At 37.4% G+C, this 17,138-nt stretch overlaps 1 protein-coding gene across 6 annotated transcripts in view; it reads right to left on the reverse strand.

Annotated features, from left to right (window-relative positions):
• OSBPL9 (oxysterol binding protein like 9) overlaps positions 1-17,138 on the reverse strand; it is a gene marked incomplete at its 5' end in the record, with an annotated part of 170,156 nt that overhangs the window by 73,029 nt on the left and 79,989 nt on the right. For all 6 annotated transcript variants that reach the window (XM_080802615.1, XM_080802611.1, XM_080802614.1 and 3 more), the window contains one exon: positions 3,578-3,654. In XM_080802615.1, coding sequence (XP_080658741.1) covers positions 3,578-3,654 — 77 coding nt within the window. The remainder of the gene's footprint in view (positions 1-3,577; positions 3,655-17,138) is intronic.

The following is a 17,138-nucleotide window of genomic DNA, read 5'->3' on the forward strand; positions in this document are numbered from 1 at the left end:
GTGCCCGGCTGAGCAGGAAGCCCAATGTAGGGCTCCATCCCAGGACCCTGGGACCATGACCTGAGCCGAAGGCAGAGACTTTAACCCACTGAGCCACCCAGGCGCCCCGAGACCTTTCTCTATAAAGAAGGGAACAGGCTGTATTAGATACTGAAAACTAATTAAAAAAATATTCCACTGTGGGGATTTAAAAAAACCAAGGAATCAATAAGAAGACTGTTAAATCGTTACAGAAATCCAATTAGTTAGACAAAATTTAAATTGTGATACATACAGCCACTCAATATTATGACCTCTAATAGTACTAGAAGCAGAGAAACCAGATAATGGGGGCCCTGGGGAATGGAGACCAGAAATGGCACACAGTAAAAATCCAGTGACAAAAAATTCTAAAGGTGATAGCAAAATCAGTTTTAAAAAGAAGCAAATAAAAGGTCTATACTGGAGGATAACATAGGCAAAGTAGAAAGGTACTAAATGGCCAGGAAAAATGGAGAAAAGGAGCTCAGACCAAAATGAGAGAAGGGAAGTTCAGAAGTGGTAAGAGGGTGAAGATGATAAAACTGTGACCAAAGAGAAAATACTTTTAAATTCAGTATTTTGGAGGTAGTGCAGCCCTCAGTAATAACAAGGTCAAAGCAGTATGGCTTAATGGCTGAAGTAGAGATGAAATTCAATGGAAAAGGAAGACATATAAATGCCCTTCATGCCCATTTGGAAGAAAGCTCCATGAGCACTTACCCACAGTGCCTGAATGGAACACTATACATCTCAAAGTACTCAATAAACAGCAATAGAAAAGCAACCTACATCATCTGTTTCTTTGTTAATTCCTTTAATTATTTCTTCATCTAACAGCTACTGACTCTTCAGAATGTAAAGTACTGAGAGTGGAAATAGAGTAGTTTCATTAGTAAGAACAGCTACATTTGCCAAGTTCTCACTATAGGTAGGCATGACTTCAACAAATTTGCATTTAACTCATTTAATCATCAAAACAACTCTATAAAGGCAGGTACTTTTATTATCTTCATTTTATAGATGAGGATATGGAAACTCAGACTAAGTTCAAGGTCAAGAGTTAAATGTAAGTGGTAGCACTGGAATATAGACCAAGACATCTGGCTCCAGAGTCAGGTTCTTCATCACACCTCCCTATCTGTGGGAGGAGACTCTACTTTTTTGCCAATCAAATTAACATTTGATTACTTATTTCTAAATGTCCTGTATACATTAACTTTAGGAAAAATACATATAAAGATTCTCTTGTACAAGGGTATGTTAAATATCAAAGCTATCAGAGTCTAAGACTTTTTAAAATTTTCTTCTCCTCTTATTTCTTCTGAGTAAAAGCTCAGAAATTCCCAAACTGGATCAAATTAGGTACCCAACCTTAAGGAGTCCAAATCCTAATTGGGGAGGTTGGAGTTACACATACTTTCGAAGTTAAACAAAAAGAGTATGATAAGGGGGCGCCTGGGTGGCTCAGTGGGTTAAAGCCTCTGCCTTCGGCTCAGGTCATGGTCTCAGGGTCCTGGGATTGAGCCCTGCATCAGGCCCCCTGCTCGGTGGGGAGCCTGCTTCCCTTTCTCTCTCTGCCTGCCTCTCTGTCTACTTGTGATTTCTGTCTGTCAAATAAATAAAATCTTTAAAAAAAAAAAAAAAGAATATGATAAGGACTTAGTGAATTGTGCAAGAAGTCTGGCATCCAGAGAAAGAGATCACTTTGAGTTTGGACTATGGGGAGAGAGGAGTCAGTCAGAGGGGGGGCTCCACAGAAGAGGTCAGTTCTGAACCAGGCTTTGAAGAAAAGGGGTGGTATACAAAGGTACAATGGAAGCAGATGGCATTTCAGAGAGAAAGAGAGAACATCATGTGCAAGAATGTGGAGACCAGAAAAGATAAGTAAACAGCAACACTCTAGTAAAAAACTGATGGAGAGATATAACGGTAGAAATGACTAGAAAGGCAAGTTGAGAATAGATCACAGAGACTCGAATGTCAGTCTCACCAACCATGGAGGAAATCTAAACTGCCAGATTCAGGCTAATTCTTTTTTTTTGTTGTTAGATTTTATTTTTTTTATTTGACACACACACACAGCACAAGCAAGGGAAGCGGCAGGCAGAGGAAGAAGCAGGCTAATCCCAGAACCCTGGGATCATGACCTGAGCCAAAAGCAGACACTTAAATGACTGAGCCAACCAGGCACCCCCAGGCTAATATGATTCTTAAAATACTTATCATCATACCGAATCATAAATTTGCCGAAATAATGCCACATTCATTTATTAAATGGACTAAATTTAGAAATTATGAACTTGATTTTAAAAAGCACAGCTCAAAGAGTAACTTACAGATCTCCTAGTTCGACTCCATATTAATTTCTTATAGTCTCTTAATAACCACATCCTTGAATAATGTTTTTTAAGCTTCTATTTGAATACTCTCAAGAGATGGGAGTTCACAGTCTTGCAGGACCTGGGATGCCCTACACCACCTTACCACCTTGTCTAATCAAGTCAATTCCTGGTACAGGACAAAAATAAGTAGAGAAAAAGAGTTATAAAATGTCACTTTTGTATAACTCAATCCTATCACTCAAAATAATTAAAACAACATCCTCCAATGCCACAATATAAGCTCTTTCATTGAGGAATAAACATGGAAAACTATCCTCAGTAAGACAGAGTAGACATTTGTTGTTTTTGTCACCCAGCATCTTTTTTTTCCCTATTCTGACTTCGCTTGGTGGGGAATATCTTCTATCCTAACAGCAAAGTGTTAAAGCACATAATATCCCAGCTACAGGAGTGAACATATGACTGTGAAATTGTGATTGGTCAGGATTAGGAAAATGACTGAAGCTAAGGTAATCAGCACTAATCCTGTTAGTCCTACCATGGTCCAGAAAGAACAGCAGCCTCCTGTGGACTGGAGCTCCTAAAGCATTCTCCTAATAGCAGGTTATATATCTCAATAATGGGAGGGTGAAACTGCTGTAACCATCTTACTATACCACAAAGAGAACCCATCTAAAAATAAAGCCACCCCAGAAGGAAAGAGGCATGAAAACAGAAATGGTGACTCTGGGTCCTCATGACATTGGTGAAGTGCCTACTTCAAACCACAACTCAGCCAGATTTACTTTTTACTTAAACCAGTTTGGGTTTTTTCCCCCCTCTATTACTTTCATCCCAAAGAGTCCTGCCTAACACATGGTAACTGCCAAATCCTGTAACAAGATAAGAAGGTCAACCTCTTAGTATTTATCTATGCATAATTTGGTTTTATCAATAACCAACTACAGATACTAAATTTAAAAATGATCTGGCACATGTTAACATAGCATTTCATATTCAATATTGCCTTGAACTGTCTTTTAAGATAAAAATCAGTATTTTACCCTATAGAAAGCACAAGAAAATGCTTTATAACTTTACTATATAACACTATGAAGGCAAGAAAAAGCGATTCAAAAATAAGTTTTATTACGTCATATCACAGTTATTTTAAAAAACAGAAAACAAACAAAAAAAACTAATGTACTATCCGGAAGCCATGTAAAGACTCTTACTTGAAGCTGAAGAGTATGTCGAAGAATTGTTTCTTCTAAGGCATGGATCCACTTCTCTCGCTCATCAGCATCACGAGCTGGAATAAAAGATTATAAAAATTGAAATGTTAATTTCTACAATATAGCTTCATGTTTGAAAATAAGTATTTTAAACCTCAATACTAACAGGAAAGGTTTTTAACTGCACCATTTTCTTAACAGGTTCAACTTCCTATCCTTTTCTAAACATGCAATCTACTTGCAGCAATTTACAACAAAGGGAATAATTATGCTCAATAATAGCAAGCTACTTTCTCACTGAGAACAACGAAAAGCTGGAATAATTATTTTTAAAAACTCACTGAAGACAACAGAAAACAACAAATAGTAAAGAATTAACAGGACAAAATCTAGGAGAAGACAAACATCCAGAAGATAAGCCTCATATTTAAGGACACTTTTCTCCTGGAGGAATTGTAAATTCCAGGAGAGGACACTCATTAAAAAAAATTCGACAAAGTATTCTTCACACACACCTGGATAATGTCTGATGCAAGATGGCAGAAGCAGGAAAGAACAGAGGATCAAAAATAATAAGCACGCAAAACCATAAGAAACCTAGGAATCAACCTAACCGAAGAGGTGAAAGACCAGTACTCTGAAAACTATAAAACACGGATGAAAGTAATTGAAAAGGACACAAATAAATGGAAAGACATTCCATGCTAATGGATCAGAAGAATATTGTTAAAATAAACAAAGCAATTTACATATTTATACATTTAATGCAATCCCTATCAGCATAAACAATAAACTATGAATTTTGGAATACTGAAAAGAAATAAAATTAAATTTAATTTAAAAAGAAGAAAAATATCACAAACATTTTTCACAGAGTTAGAACAATCAATCATAAAATTTGTATGTAACCATAAAAGACCCCAAATAGCCAAACACACCTTGAAAAAAGCAAAGCAAAGTTGGCATCACAATTCCAGACTTCTAGTTATATTACAAAGCTGTCGTGATCAAAACAGTATGGTACTGGCACAAAAACAGACACATAGATCAATGGGAACAGAATAGAAAACCTAGACATGAACCCACAACTATACAGTCAATTAATCTTCGACAAAGTGGTAAAGAATATTCAGTGGGAAAAGGACAGTCTCTTCAATAAATGGTGTTGGGAAAACTGGACAGGAGCATGCAGAAGAATGAAACTGGATCACTTTCTTACACCATAGACAAAAATAAAATCAAATTGGATTAAAGACCTAAATGTGAGACAGGAAACCATCAAAATCCTAAGGAGAACACTGGCAATAATCTCTTTCTGACTAAATATGTCTCCTGAAGCAAGAGAAACAAAAGGAAAAATAAACTATTGGGACTTCATCAAAATAAAAGCTTCTGCACAGTGAAGGAAACAATGAACATAACTAAAAGGCAACCTATGAAATGGGAGAAGATACTTGCAAATGATGTATCTGATAAAGAGTTACTATCCAAAATATATTAATATATAAAGAATTTATACAACTAAACACTGAAAAAACAAATAATCTAATTAAAAAGTGAGAAGACATGAACAGACATTTTTCCAAAGATGACATACAGATGGCCAACAGACACATGAAAAGATGCAACATCACTCATGACCAGGGAAATACCAATCACAATGAGATATCTCCTAACACCTGTCAGAATAGCTAAAATTAACAACACAAGAAACAACAGATGTTGGCAAGGATGTGGAGAAAGGAGAAGCCTCCTACACTATTGGTGGAAATCTAAACTGGTACAGCTATTCCGGAAAACATTATGGAGGTTCCTCAAAAAGTTAAAAATAGAACTACCCTAGGTCCCAGCAACTGTACCACTAGGTATTTTACTAGGTATTTACCCAAAGGACACAAAAATACTGATTCAAAGGGATACATGCACCTCAATGTTGATAGCAGCATTATCGACAACAGTCAAACTATGGGAAAAGCCCAAGTGTCTATCAACTAATGAACAGATAAAGAATATATATACACACACATACACACCAATGGAGTATCACTCAACCATAAAAAAGAAAGAAATCTTGCCATTTGCAAGGACATGGATGGAGTTAGAGTGTATTGTGCTAAGCGAAATAAATAGAGTTAAATAAAAATACCATATGATTTCACTCATATGTGGAACTTAAGAAACAAACAAAGCATGGGGAGAAAAAAGAGAGGCAAACCAAGAAACAGACTCTTACCTAGAGAGAACAAACTGATGGTTGCCAGAGGGGAGGTGGGTGGGGGGGCAGGGGAAATAGGTGATAGGGATTAAGGAGTGTACTTGTGATGAGCACTGGGTATTGTACAAACGTTCTGAATCACTAAATTGTACACCTGAAACCAATATTATACTGTAATGTTAACTAACTGGAATTTAAATAAAAACTTAATTTTTTTTTTAAAAAATGGTTTAGTATGTGGGGAAAACTAAATGAATACTAACTACATAAAATACACTCTTGTGATGTTGTAAATACATACATACACAATTAAATACAAAACAATTGCAAGTAGACTGGGAAAGAGAAAATGGAATTAAAGAATTCTAAGGTTCTGCAATGTTCAGGAAGAAGATAAAACTACCAACTGACATTAAATTTTGGCAACTGAAGGATTTGTTACAGTTTTTAGAGTAATCGCTAAAAGGTTGTATTTAACTTACAACATAATAAATTTAAAAATCCAGTAATGAAAAATAATCCAAAACTTGACAAGAAAGAAAGATAGAAGAAACAGAATATCCAAGACAAAAAGAAAATATATGGTAAAATGATAAAATTTTAACCCTAAAACACCAACAATAAAATTAAGTGTAAATGAAGTATGTAAATGTTCCAATTAAAAAAGGAAGGGAGGGACACCTGGGTGGCTCAGTCAGTAAGCACCCAAATCTTAACTTTGGCTCAGGTCATGATCTCGGGGTGGAGAGACTGAACCCCACACTGGGTTCCGCTCTCCTGGGCATGGAGCCTTGCTTGGGATTTCTCTCTCTCTCCTTCTGCTTCTGCCCCCTCTCCCCCTCAAATAAGTAAATCTTAAATTTAAAAAAAAAAAAAAGTTTTAGGGACACCTGGGCAGTTCAGTTGGTTAAGCATCAGACTCTTGGTTTCAGCTCAGGTCATGATCTCACAGTCCCAGGATCTAGATCTAGCCACACAACTAGCTCCACACTCAGCACAGAGTCTGCTTGTCCCTCTCCCTCTGCTCCCACCCCCACTATTTGGCATGTGTGTGTACTCTCTTTCTCTCTTAATATTTTTTTAAAAAGGGGGGGGTGGGTTTAAACAAGATTTTATGATGCTGTCCAATGTAGTGAAAAGAAGGGCCATATGTACCCCAATGTTCATAGCAGCAATGGCCACAACTGCCAAACTGTGCAAAGAGCCAAGATGCCCTTCAACAGATGAATGGATAAAGACAATATGGTACATATCTACAATGGAATATTACACAGCCATCACAAAGGATGACTACCCAACTTTTGTATCAACATGGACAGGACTGGAGGAGATTATGCTGAGTGAAATAAGTCAAGTAGAGAAAGTCAATTATCATGTGGTTTCCCTTACTTGTGGAGCATAAAGAATAACATGGAGGACATTAGGAAGAGGAAAGGAAAAGTGAATTGGGGTAAATCGGAGGGGGAGATGAAGCATGAGAGACTGTGGACACTGAGAAACAAACTGAGGGTTTGGGAGGGGAGGGGGTGGGGGGATGGGTGAATCTGGTGGCAGGTATTAAAGAGGGCACATATTGCATGAGCATTGGGTGTGGTGCATAAACAATGAATCTTGGAACAGTGAAAAAAATTAAAATTAAGATGTTAAAAAATAGATTTCATGATGCTTACAAGAGACACTTACTAAACATAAGGATGTAGAAATACTAAAAGTAGGAGTATAGAAAAAGACAAACCATAAAAAAAGATCATAGAAAACACTAACTCCAAAAAGTTGCTATTATCAAAACTGCATAAAATAGACTTCACCAGGAGATAGAGGTTCACTTTGCAAATACAAGAGGTTCAAGTCATCAAGAAGATAAAATAAATGTAAATTTCTATGTAACTAAAAACACGGATTTAAGAAAAAGTTCTATATGGCAAAAACATATAGAATACAAGGAAAAATAAACAAAATACCATAATCATAGTGGCAGATTTTAATACATCTCATTCATTAATCAATTAGATGAAGTACACAAAAATTAGAATTTAGAAATTATGAACAATACAATATAAAGTTGATCCAATGGACGTACATAGAACACTACACACAACAAATATGAAACAAACACTGTTTTCAAGCACACACAGAACATTTCCAAAAACTGACCATATAATGAACCTTAAAAAAACTCAACAAATTTCAAAGGATTGAAATCATACAAAACATAGTCATAGTGAAAATATAAGCTAGAAATCAGTTACAAAGTATAAATTAGAAAATATTCAAATGTTTAGGGGAAAAATACTACTAGATAATCAATTGGTCGAAGAAAAATATCTTATTAGAAATTAGAAAATGTTGAAGGACACCTGGGTGGCTCAGTGAGTTAAGCATCTGGCTTCGGCCAAGTCATGATCCCAGGGTCCTGGAAATGAGGTCTGCATGGGGCTCCCTGCTCAGTGGGGAGCCTGCTTCTTTCTCTCTCTCCCTCTGCACCGTCTCCACACTCCACCCGTTAGTGCATCTCTCTCTCTCTCTTTCAAAAAAGTTAGTAGAATCTTAAAAAAAAAAAAAAAAAGGAAAGAAAAAAGAAAGAAATTTGAAAATGTTTACAACTGCCTGAATGAAAATGGGACATACTGAAACTCGCTGGATGCAGTTATAGTACATAAAGGGAAATTTATAGCCTTAAATCTATGTATAGAGAAGCTAAAAGGCTGAAAACAACAGATTAAATTCAAATGAGTAGAAATTATAAAGAACATAAAATAATCAAATAGAGGACAGACATAAAATAGAGTTAACCTGAAATAACTAATGAAACTGACAAATTACCTACATATTGTAGGTAGGTAGGTAGATTGAGGAAGTGCTTGAAAAGAATGGGGGCATGTCTAAAGGAAACAGGAGTCAACCTGAAGGAGCTCCAATGGCCAACGCCTGAAGAATTTGAGCCATAGAATGGTAAAACTGGGCTATAACCCACTGAATAAAATAAATCCAAGAATCTAATAATGATATAAGTAATTAAGTAAGTAAATAAATGGAGAAAAAGGCACAGCTCTTTCTTCAGAAGAATTACAATTCATTAGTACAGAAGGAATGAGAGAGATTTAAAAATCATCATTAGACAAAAACCACAGCAGTAATTATCACAAGCAAGATCCACTGATGGCATACTGATAGCTAAAATCAGTGGGCAAAAGTTTGAGAAGAAACAAGATATTAGCAAAGTCTCGAAGTATCTTCCCCAAGATACTTATCAATTACAAAGAGAAAAACAGTAATTTTAGGATGGAGAAATCTGGCAGACACCACCTCAGTCCAGTGATTAAGGTTAATATCACCAGTAATACATTTATTGACATCATGTACCTCCCAATACAACCCATGGAGGAGGAAACAGCATCACTTCTATGGTATTCTTCCAAAAATATATAATCTCAATCTAATCATGAGAAAACATCAAATATGCCCAGTTGAGAGACATGCTACAAAATAATACTTATCAAAAATGTCAAGGTCATCACTGTGCCTGGGTGACTCGGTTAAGTGGCTGTCTTCAGCTCAGGTCATGATCCCAGGGTCCTTGGATCAAGCCCCACATCCATCTCCCTGCTCAGCAGAGAGCCTACTTCTCCCTCTCCCACCTCCTCTGCCTGTGTGCTCTCTCTATGCCAAATAAATAAATAAAATCTTTAAAACACCAAAAATTTTTTAAAAAGTCAAGGTCATGAAAGATAAGAAAAGAGTAAGAAATTGCCAGAACTAAATGCAACGTGGGATCTTGGATTGAATCCTGAAACAGAAAAGGAACTTTAGAGGGAAAAATCTAATGAGATCTCTGGTTTAGTCAGAAATATTATACCAAATTGAGTGAAAGATCCAGCTCAGGACATCAGAGCCTGAGCAAGATGTGGAGGGCCTAGAGTAGTGCCCCCCTTATTGACAAGGGATATGTTCCAAGACACCCAGGATGCCTGAAAATATGGACAGTACCAAACCCTATATAGACAGTGTTTTTCCCCATACATATCTATGATAACATTTATTTATAAATTAGTAAGGGACTAACAACAATAACTACTAATAAAATAGAACAATTATAAGAATATACTACTGTATGACTGTGGTCTGTTCCTCACATACCTCTGTGCCCTAAAAATATCTTCATGTACTATACTCACCCTTTTTGTGATGATGGGAGATGATAAAATGTCCACATGATGAGATGAAGTGAATTAATACAGGCATTGTGAAGTAGCATTAAGCTACTACTGACCTGGCATATGTCAGAAGGATCACCTGCTTCCAAAACTCAGTCACCTGTGGGTAACTGAAACCATAGAAAGCAAAACTGCGCATGAGGTAAGACTACTATACATCATACCAACGGACAATGTGGCATGAGGCATCAAAGCCCAAAACAGGATGGAGAAGGAATCCACACAGTGGAGAAGTCCAGCATGAGGAGTCAGAGTGAATCCAAGAAAGGTGAAGAGGGAGTCCACGTTGCAGTGAACACAATCAACCTGGCACAGATTTCTAAGGCTGAGTGGAATAAGGATGACATTCACATAAGGAAATGGGTAATGAAGGGGTACTAATTACATACAGAAGGATTGGCCAAGTAAGTAGACATAACAAGGATAAAACGTTTCTCACTTTAAGGGGCTGGAAAATAGTGTTACAAATGTGTAAGTGAGAAAACCAGAATAATTTCTGGGGATAAGGTATTGATATTAACTCATAGTTTCAATATATAAGTAAACAAATACATATGGACATGGGTGCCTATGTGTGTGCACATATGTATATAACATATATGTTTCTTAGCTATGAGAGGGCCTGGGTGCCATGACACCTAACAGCATCAAATACACCTAACACTACATGTTAACTTCTAAATACCACTCTCCATTAAAAGGTACCAGGGCTTCTTAGAAAAATGGTTGACTATGGAACTAAATGGGTAAGGAAGAAAATAAGCCTGGAACAACGTTTTTTTGTGCCAGAAAGTAAGGCAGTAAGGGAATACTTTTTTGTGCCATAAAGTAAGGAAATATCAGAGAATTATAGGGAAATGTCAAAAGAACAAAGAAATCAGCTTAAAGGGAATTCTACTGGCCAAATTGAGGGCAACATGGGCATCAAAATAAATAATGATAGTAAAGAATTATAGTCTTGTTGAGTAAAATAGGAAACCACATTTACTACTGATAGACATAAACTAAAAGTCTGACGAGGAATGGGATATAAGCATAGTTTCTAAATACTTCCCCACAAAATATTAATTAAGAAGGAAAAAAGATGAAATTTAACAACAAAGCCTGGCAATACCACCTTAATGAGATGGTCAAAGCAAGTATCATCAGAGTGGGACAAACCCTGCAATAAGAACACAGAATCATTTCTGTGATCTTTGGGCCAAAGAGAGAGAATCTCAATAAAATCATGAAAAAAAATCAGAAAAAAACAAACTTGGGGACATGATACAAAATAATTAACCCATAACCTTTAAAACTGTCAAGGTCAGGGGTACCTGGCTGGCTCAGCAGGTGGAACATGCGACTCCTAGTCTCAGATCTGTGGGTTCAAGTCCCATGTTGGATGTAGAGATTACTTAAAAATAAAATCTTTAGGGGGCGCCTGGGTAGCTCAGTGGGTTGAGCCGCTGCCTTCGGCTCAGGTCATGATCTCAGGGTCCTGGGATCGAGCCCTGCTTCAGGCTCCTTGCTCGGTGGGGAGCCTGCTTCTCTCTCTGCCTCTGCCTGCCTCTCTGCCTGCTTGTGCTCTCTGTCTCTCTCTGTGTCAAATAAATAAAATCTTTAAAAAATAAATAAATAAATAAATAAAATCTTAAAAAAAAAAAAAAAGTGTTGGGACACCTGGGTGGCTCAGTTGGTTGAGCGACTGCCTTCAGCTCTGGTCATGATCCTGGAGTCCCGGGATCGAGTCTCATGTCGGGCTTCCTGCTCGGCAGGAAGTTTGCTTCTCCCTCTGACCCTCCCACTTCTCATGCTCATTCTCTCACGCTCTCTCTCTCAAACAAATAAATAAAATCTTAAAAAAAAAAAGTGTCAAGGTTATAAAAGTCAAGGAAAGACCGTGGAACCATTCCAGACTGAAAGAGACTAAGGAGACATGAAAACTAAACATAAAATGTGATGCTGAACCAGATCCTATTGCTATAAAGAACATTACTGGGACAACCAGAGAAATTTGAACACAGTCTAAGGGTTAGAAGACATTAATGCACCAATGTTAATTTCCTGATTTTAGTGGTTATATAGTATGTATACCAGAAAATTTCCTTATCTGCAGGAAATATAAAGCATTCAGGGGTGATGGGACATTAATTTAGCAATTTATTCTCAATCGGGGGCATTGTACTGTACCGGCTACTTTTCTTTTTTTTTTTTTTTTAAAGATTTTATTTATTTATTTGACAGAGATCACAAGTAGGCAGAGAGGCAGGCAGAGAGGCAGGCAGAGAGAGAGGGGGAAACAGGCTCCCTGCTGAGCAGAGAGCCCAATGCGAGGCTTGATCCCAGGACCCTGGGATCATGACCTGAGCTGAAAGCAGAGGCTTTAACCCACTGAGCCACCCAGGCGCCCCTGCTTTTCTTTAAGTATAAGATTGTTACAATTTTTTAAAAATTATATTAAAAACTATGATAAATCAAAGAAGACGTAAGTAAATGGAAATACCATTTCAAGGATTAGAAAATTCAATACAGCAACATATTCAAATTAACCTATAGATCAAAAGCAATGCAAATTAAAATTTCAAAAGGCATTTTTGGAATTTGTCAAGCTGATTTTAAAATACAACTACAAAATGGTATAAAGAACAGCAAAGGGTTTCTGGAAAAGACAGAACCATTTTTAGAAGTTTACTCTACCAAATATAAAGTCATATTATAAGGCTATAGTAATTAAGAAAAAGTGGTTTTAGAGCAAGGACAGATCAACACACCAAGGAAACAGAATAGAGCCCAGAAACAGGCCCACTCATATACACAGACCCTTGAGTTGTGTAAATGTGGCACCAAACAACACTTAAGTAACAATCTTTCACTATGTGGTGGTAGGACAGGATGGGAAAAAAATGAAATCTGACCCTACCTTTACTACACACAAAAATTAATTCCGGGTGATTCCTTTATTCTTAACTGTGAAAGAACAACAAAGTTTCCAGAAAGTAAAACAGGAGAATACCACTGTAATTTGGGAATAGAAAACAGCTTCTTAAACAAGACACAGAACTTTTAATTATAAATAAAATGACAGATAAATTTAACTACATCAAACTTAAGAATTTTAATTCATCAAAAAACATCATTTAGATAATGTCATAGTAAGCCACTGTGACATATGGAGTTAAAGAACATGGACCCTAAATTCAACCCTGAGCTTTGGCAGTTATTAACCATATTAATTTGCAACAAGTTACTTAATCTTTTCTAAGCCTCACTGTTCTCATTTGTAAGATGACAGTAACAGTATCCACTACATAGGGTTGTTGAAGAGATTGAGTTAATACAAATACAACACTTAGACAGGTAAATGACCTAAGGTAAGTGCTTAATAAGCATTAAACTATTATTATTATTATTGCAGAGCATTTGTTATGACCTGGCCCTGATTTAAAGGAGCTCAAAACCTAGTAAAGAGAGATTTGTATTTAGCTGTATAAATACAGGGCTTATGCCACCAACAGAGCAAGTGAATAAAAAATCAGGGAAGTTAACTCCTTGAGGAGTTAAGTCATAGGATAAAATTAGGTTGTTACGTAGAGAAGGATAAGGACATCTTGAAAGAGGAAACAACACTAACAATGTTCATGAAACACTGAGACATGAAAAAGGTGTATTTGGGAAACTGGTTTGAATGTGTCTAGAATATTGGACTCCTTTGGGAAGGACAAAATGACAAAAGATTAGGATCCCAGTCCAACGAGTATAAACAGACTTTATCTTTAAGAAATGGAAAGCTCGGGGGGCGCCTGGGTGGCTCAGTGGGTTAAGCCCCTGCCTTCAGCTTAGCTGCTGAAGATCTGAGCGCCCCTGCCTCAGATCTCAAGGTCCTGGAATCGAGCCCTGCATTGGGCTCTCTGCTCGGCGGGGAGCCTGCTTCTCCTCTCTCTCTACCTGCCTCTCTGCCTACTTGATCTCCCTCTGTCAAATAAATAAAAAAAATCTTTAAAAAAAAAAAAAAGGGAAAGAAAGAAATGGAAAGCTTGGGGGCGCCTGGGTGGCTCAGTTGCTAAGCATCTTACTTCGGCTCAGGTCATAATCTAGGGTCCTGGGATCAAGTCCCACATTGGCCTCCCTGGTCAGCAGAAAGCCTGCTTCTCCCTCTCCAGCTTCCCCTGCTTGTGTTCCCTCTCTCATGGTCTCTCTCTCTCTCTCTCTGTCAAATAAATACAATATTAAAAAAAAAAAAAGAAATGGATAAGCCCTTAAAATGTTCAAACCTGAGACTGACATGGTCTAATCTGAATATCAGGAACATCAATCTGGCAGTACTGCGGAGAATGAAAAATGGGGCAAAACTGGAGGGGGCCACACCAGTTAGGAGATGGTTGTAAGAGTAAGGCCTGAACTGAGAAATGGCTGGGACATAACAACAGGTGCCATTCTCACTGCATCAGGCCACCAAATAGCAATCATCTTTAAATCTGCCACCTCTTGAAAATGAAAACAGATACAAGGCTCATCAAATTCTTCCTTGATACAGTCCCTTTCTATATCCTTCCTTTCATTTCCTCCTGACTACATGCTCATTCAGGAACTCATTTAGTCTTATGTCTGTAAACAAAGTATCATCACAAATGTAGTACATGTGCTATACTCTGCTACCTCCAATGCAGCCTGCACACCTCACTAGCTAATATTGAAATGCTCTTTATAAAAAACCTCAACATTCTACCATACTCTACAGAATTCACATAACCTCCCTGTTTAACAGTAAAATCCCTCCACATCTTCCATTTCATGCTTGTTTTACATGAACCAAAATATCTTCTCAAAGACCTCTAAATACTCTAAAAATCTTCCTGTTCATGGAATACTTTGTCTCTCCTTTAACCTTAACATTTACTCTACCCTCCTCCCATGTATTTAAATCCCACATACCTCAGAAGTCCTAGTTCTCCTCCATGAAACCTTACAAAACTAGTCCAGCAGCAGTACTCTTTTTCACCTTTGAACTCCTAGAGGACTTATAAATGCTAATGCATCACCCAATTATTCTTCAATCAAGTATATACGGGCAATCTATAAAATTTAATCTTAACCCCCCACACACTGCTATTTATACTTTTCATGTGTTTAAGTTTCATCTCTATGATAAGATTTTAGGTCTTCTGATGATATTAACCATAGTGTTTACCACAGTATTAGATCTATCCTTCCATCCTCCAATCCATCTATATCCAGCCAACATCTATTGAGAAACTATTGTGTACCAAGTACTGTTAGGACACTGGAGATATAAGTCAAGTAAGACCCAGTCCCCATCTATACAGAACACACATTCAAATGACAGGGAGAAATATATGTCAAATGACAACTGCTACTACACAGAATGACTGAGTAAATCCATGTAAGCAGAGTCCAAGAACCTACCCCAAGGGGTGTATGTTTATGGACATGAACTCAGGGAAGGCTTCTGGAGCAAGGAGATTAGAGTCAAGTTTTTAAAAGTAAGAATTAGAGGCAAGGTGTGGGTATGTGGCGGAGGGACTGGAGAAAGAAGGACAGGGAGTTTGGCGAAGAAGAGGGAGAAAGGATATGTGAGGGGGCCTGGCACTGACAAGGGAGGCATTCAAAGGTAAAGAGGACAGAATAAGCAAAGGTAACCATGTGGCAAATTACTGTATGATAATATAGAGCTAAATGTCAGAAAATATAGCCCAAGGGTACCTGGGTGGTTCAGTTGGTTAAGTGACTGCCTTCAGCTCAGGTCATGATCTCAGTGGGATCAAACTCTATGTGGGACTACCTCCTCAGCAGGAAGTCGGCTTCTCCTTCTCCCTCTGCCCCTCCACCCTCCACTGCTCTCACGCTCTCTCTCTTTCAAATATATCAATAAAATCTTTTTAAAGACAAAAAATGAGAAAATATAGCCCATGCTTTGCTACTTTTTTTCTAGTGTTGACGTTAGCAAGTCACATACACGTCTGAATACTCATTTTACCATCTTCAAACTGGAGGCTTACTGGCATAAAGATAAGCATATAGACCAATGGAAAAGAACAGAGAGCTCAATTTGCATGTGTGGCCAAATGATTTTTGACAAGAGTGCCAAGACTACACAATGGGGAAAAGTCAGTCTCTTCAAAAAATGGTGCTGGCATAACTGGATATCCACATTCTAAAGAATGAATTTGGACTCGTACCTTACACCATATGCAAAAAATTAACAAACTAGATTAAATCTAAGACCTAAAACTATTAAACTAGAAGAAAACAGAAAGAGAAAGCTTCAAAACACTGGATCTGGCAAGGAGTTCTTGGATATGACACCAAAAGCATAGGCAACAAAATGAAAAAAATAGACAAACGGAATTACAACAAACTTAAAAATTTTCTGTGCAAAGAAAACAACTGAAAGAAAAAAATGAGAATGAGAGAAAATAACTGCAAATCATGTATCTCATAAGGGGTTAACATCCATAATATGTAAGAACTTCTATAACTCAACAACGTAAAACAACTCAATTTAAAAATGGACCAGGGACTTGACTAGACATTTCTCCAAAGAAGACACACAAGTACTGTCCGATCAGCACATGAAAGGATACTCAGCATCACTAATCACTAAGGAAATTAAGGCCAAAACCACAATAAGATATCACCTCACACCTACCAGGATGACCACTACAAAAAGAACAAAATATTAAGTACTAATGAGGGTGCAAAGAAGCTGGAATCCTTGTGCCCTGTTGGTGGGAATATAAAAGGGCAGAGCCATTATGGAAAACAGTATGAAGGTTCCTCAGAAAACTAAAAACAGAATTACTACATGTCTAGTAATTCCACTCCTGAGTATTTATCCAAAAGAACTCAAAATAGAATCTCAAAGAGATATCTGCACATCCACAACACATTATTCACAAGAGCCAAAAGGTGAATGCAACCTGTCACTGACAGATGACTACATACAGAAAATGCAGAATGCACATGCAATGGAGTATTATGCAGCTTTTAAAAAGGAGGAAGTCTTATCACAAGCTACCACATGGATGATCCTTGAGAACATCATGCTAAGCAAATTAAGCTAGTCACAAAGGGACAAACTATATGATTTTATTCATGTGAATATCTAAAATAGTCTAAATAATAGAAACAG

The sequence above is a fragment of the Martes martes genome, assembly GCF_963455335.1.
Source record: "Martes martes genome assembly, chromosome: 4".
In the NCBI taxonomy this organism is placed as follows: Eukaryota; Metazoa; Chordata; class Mammalia; order Carnivora; family Mustelidae; genus Martes; species Martes martes.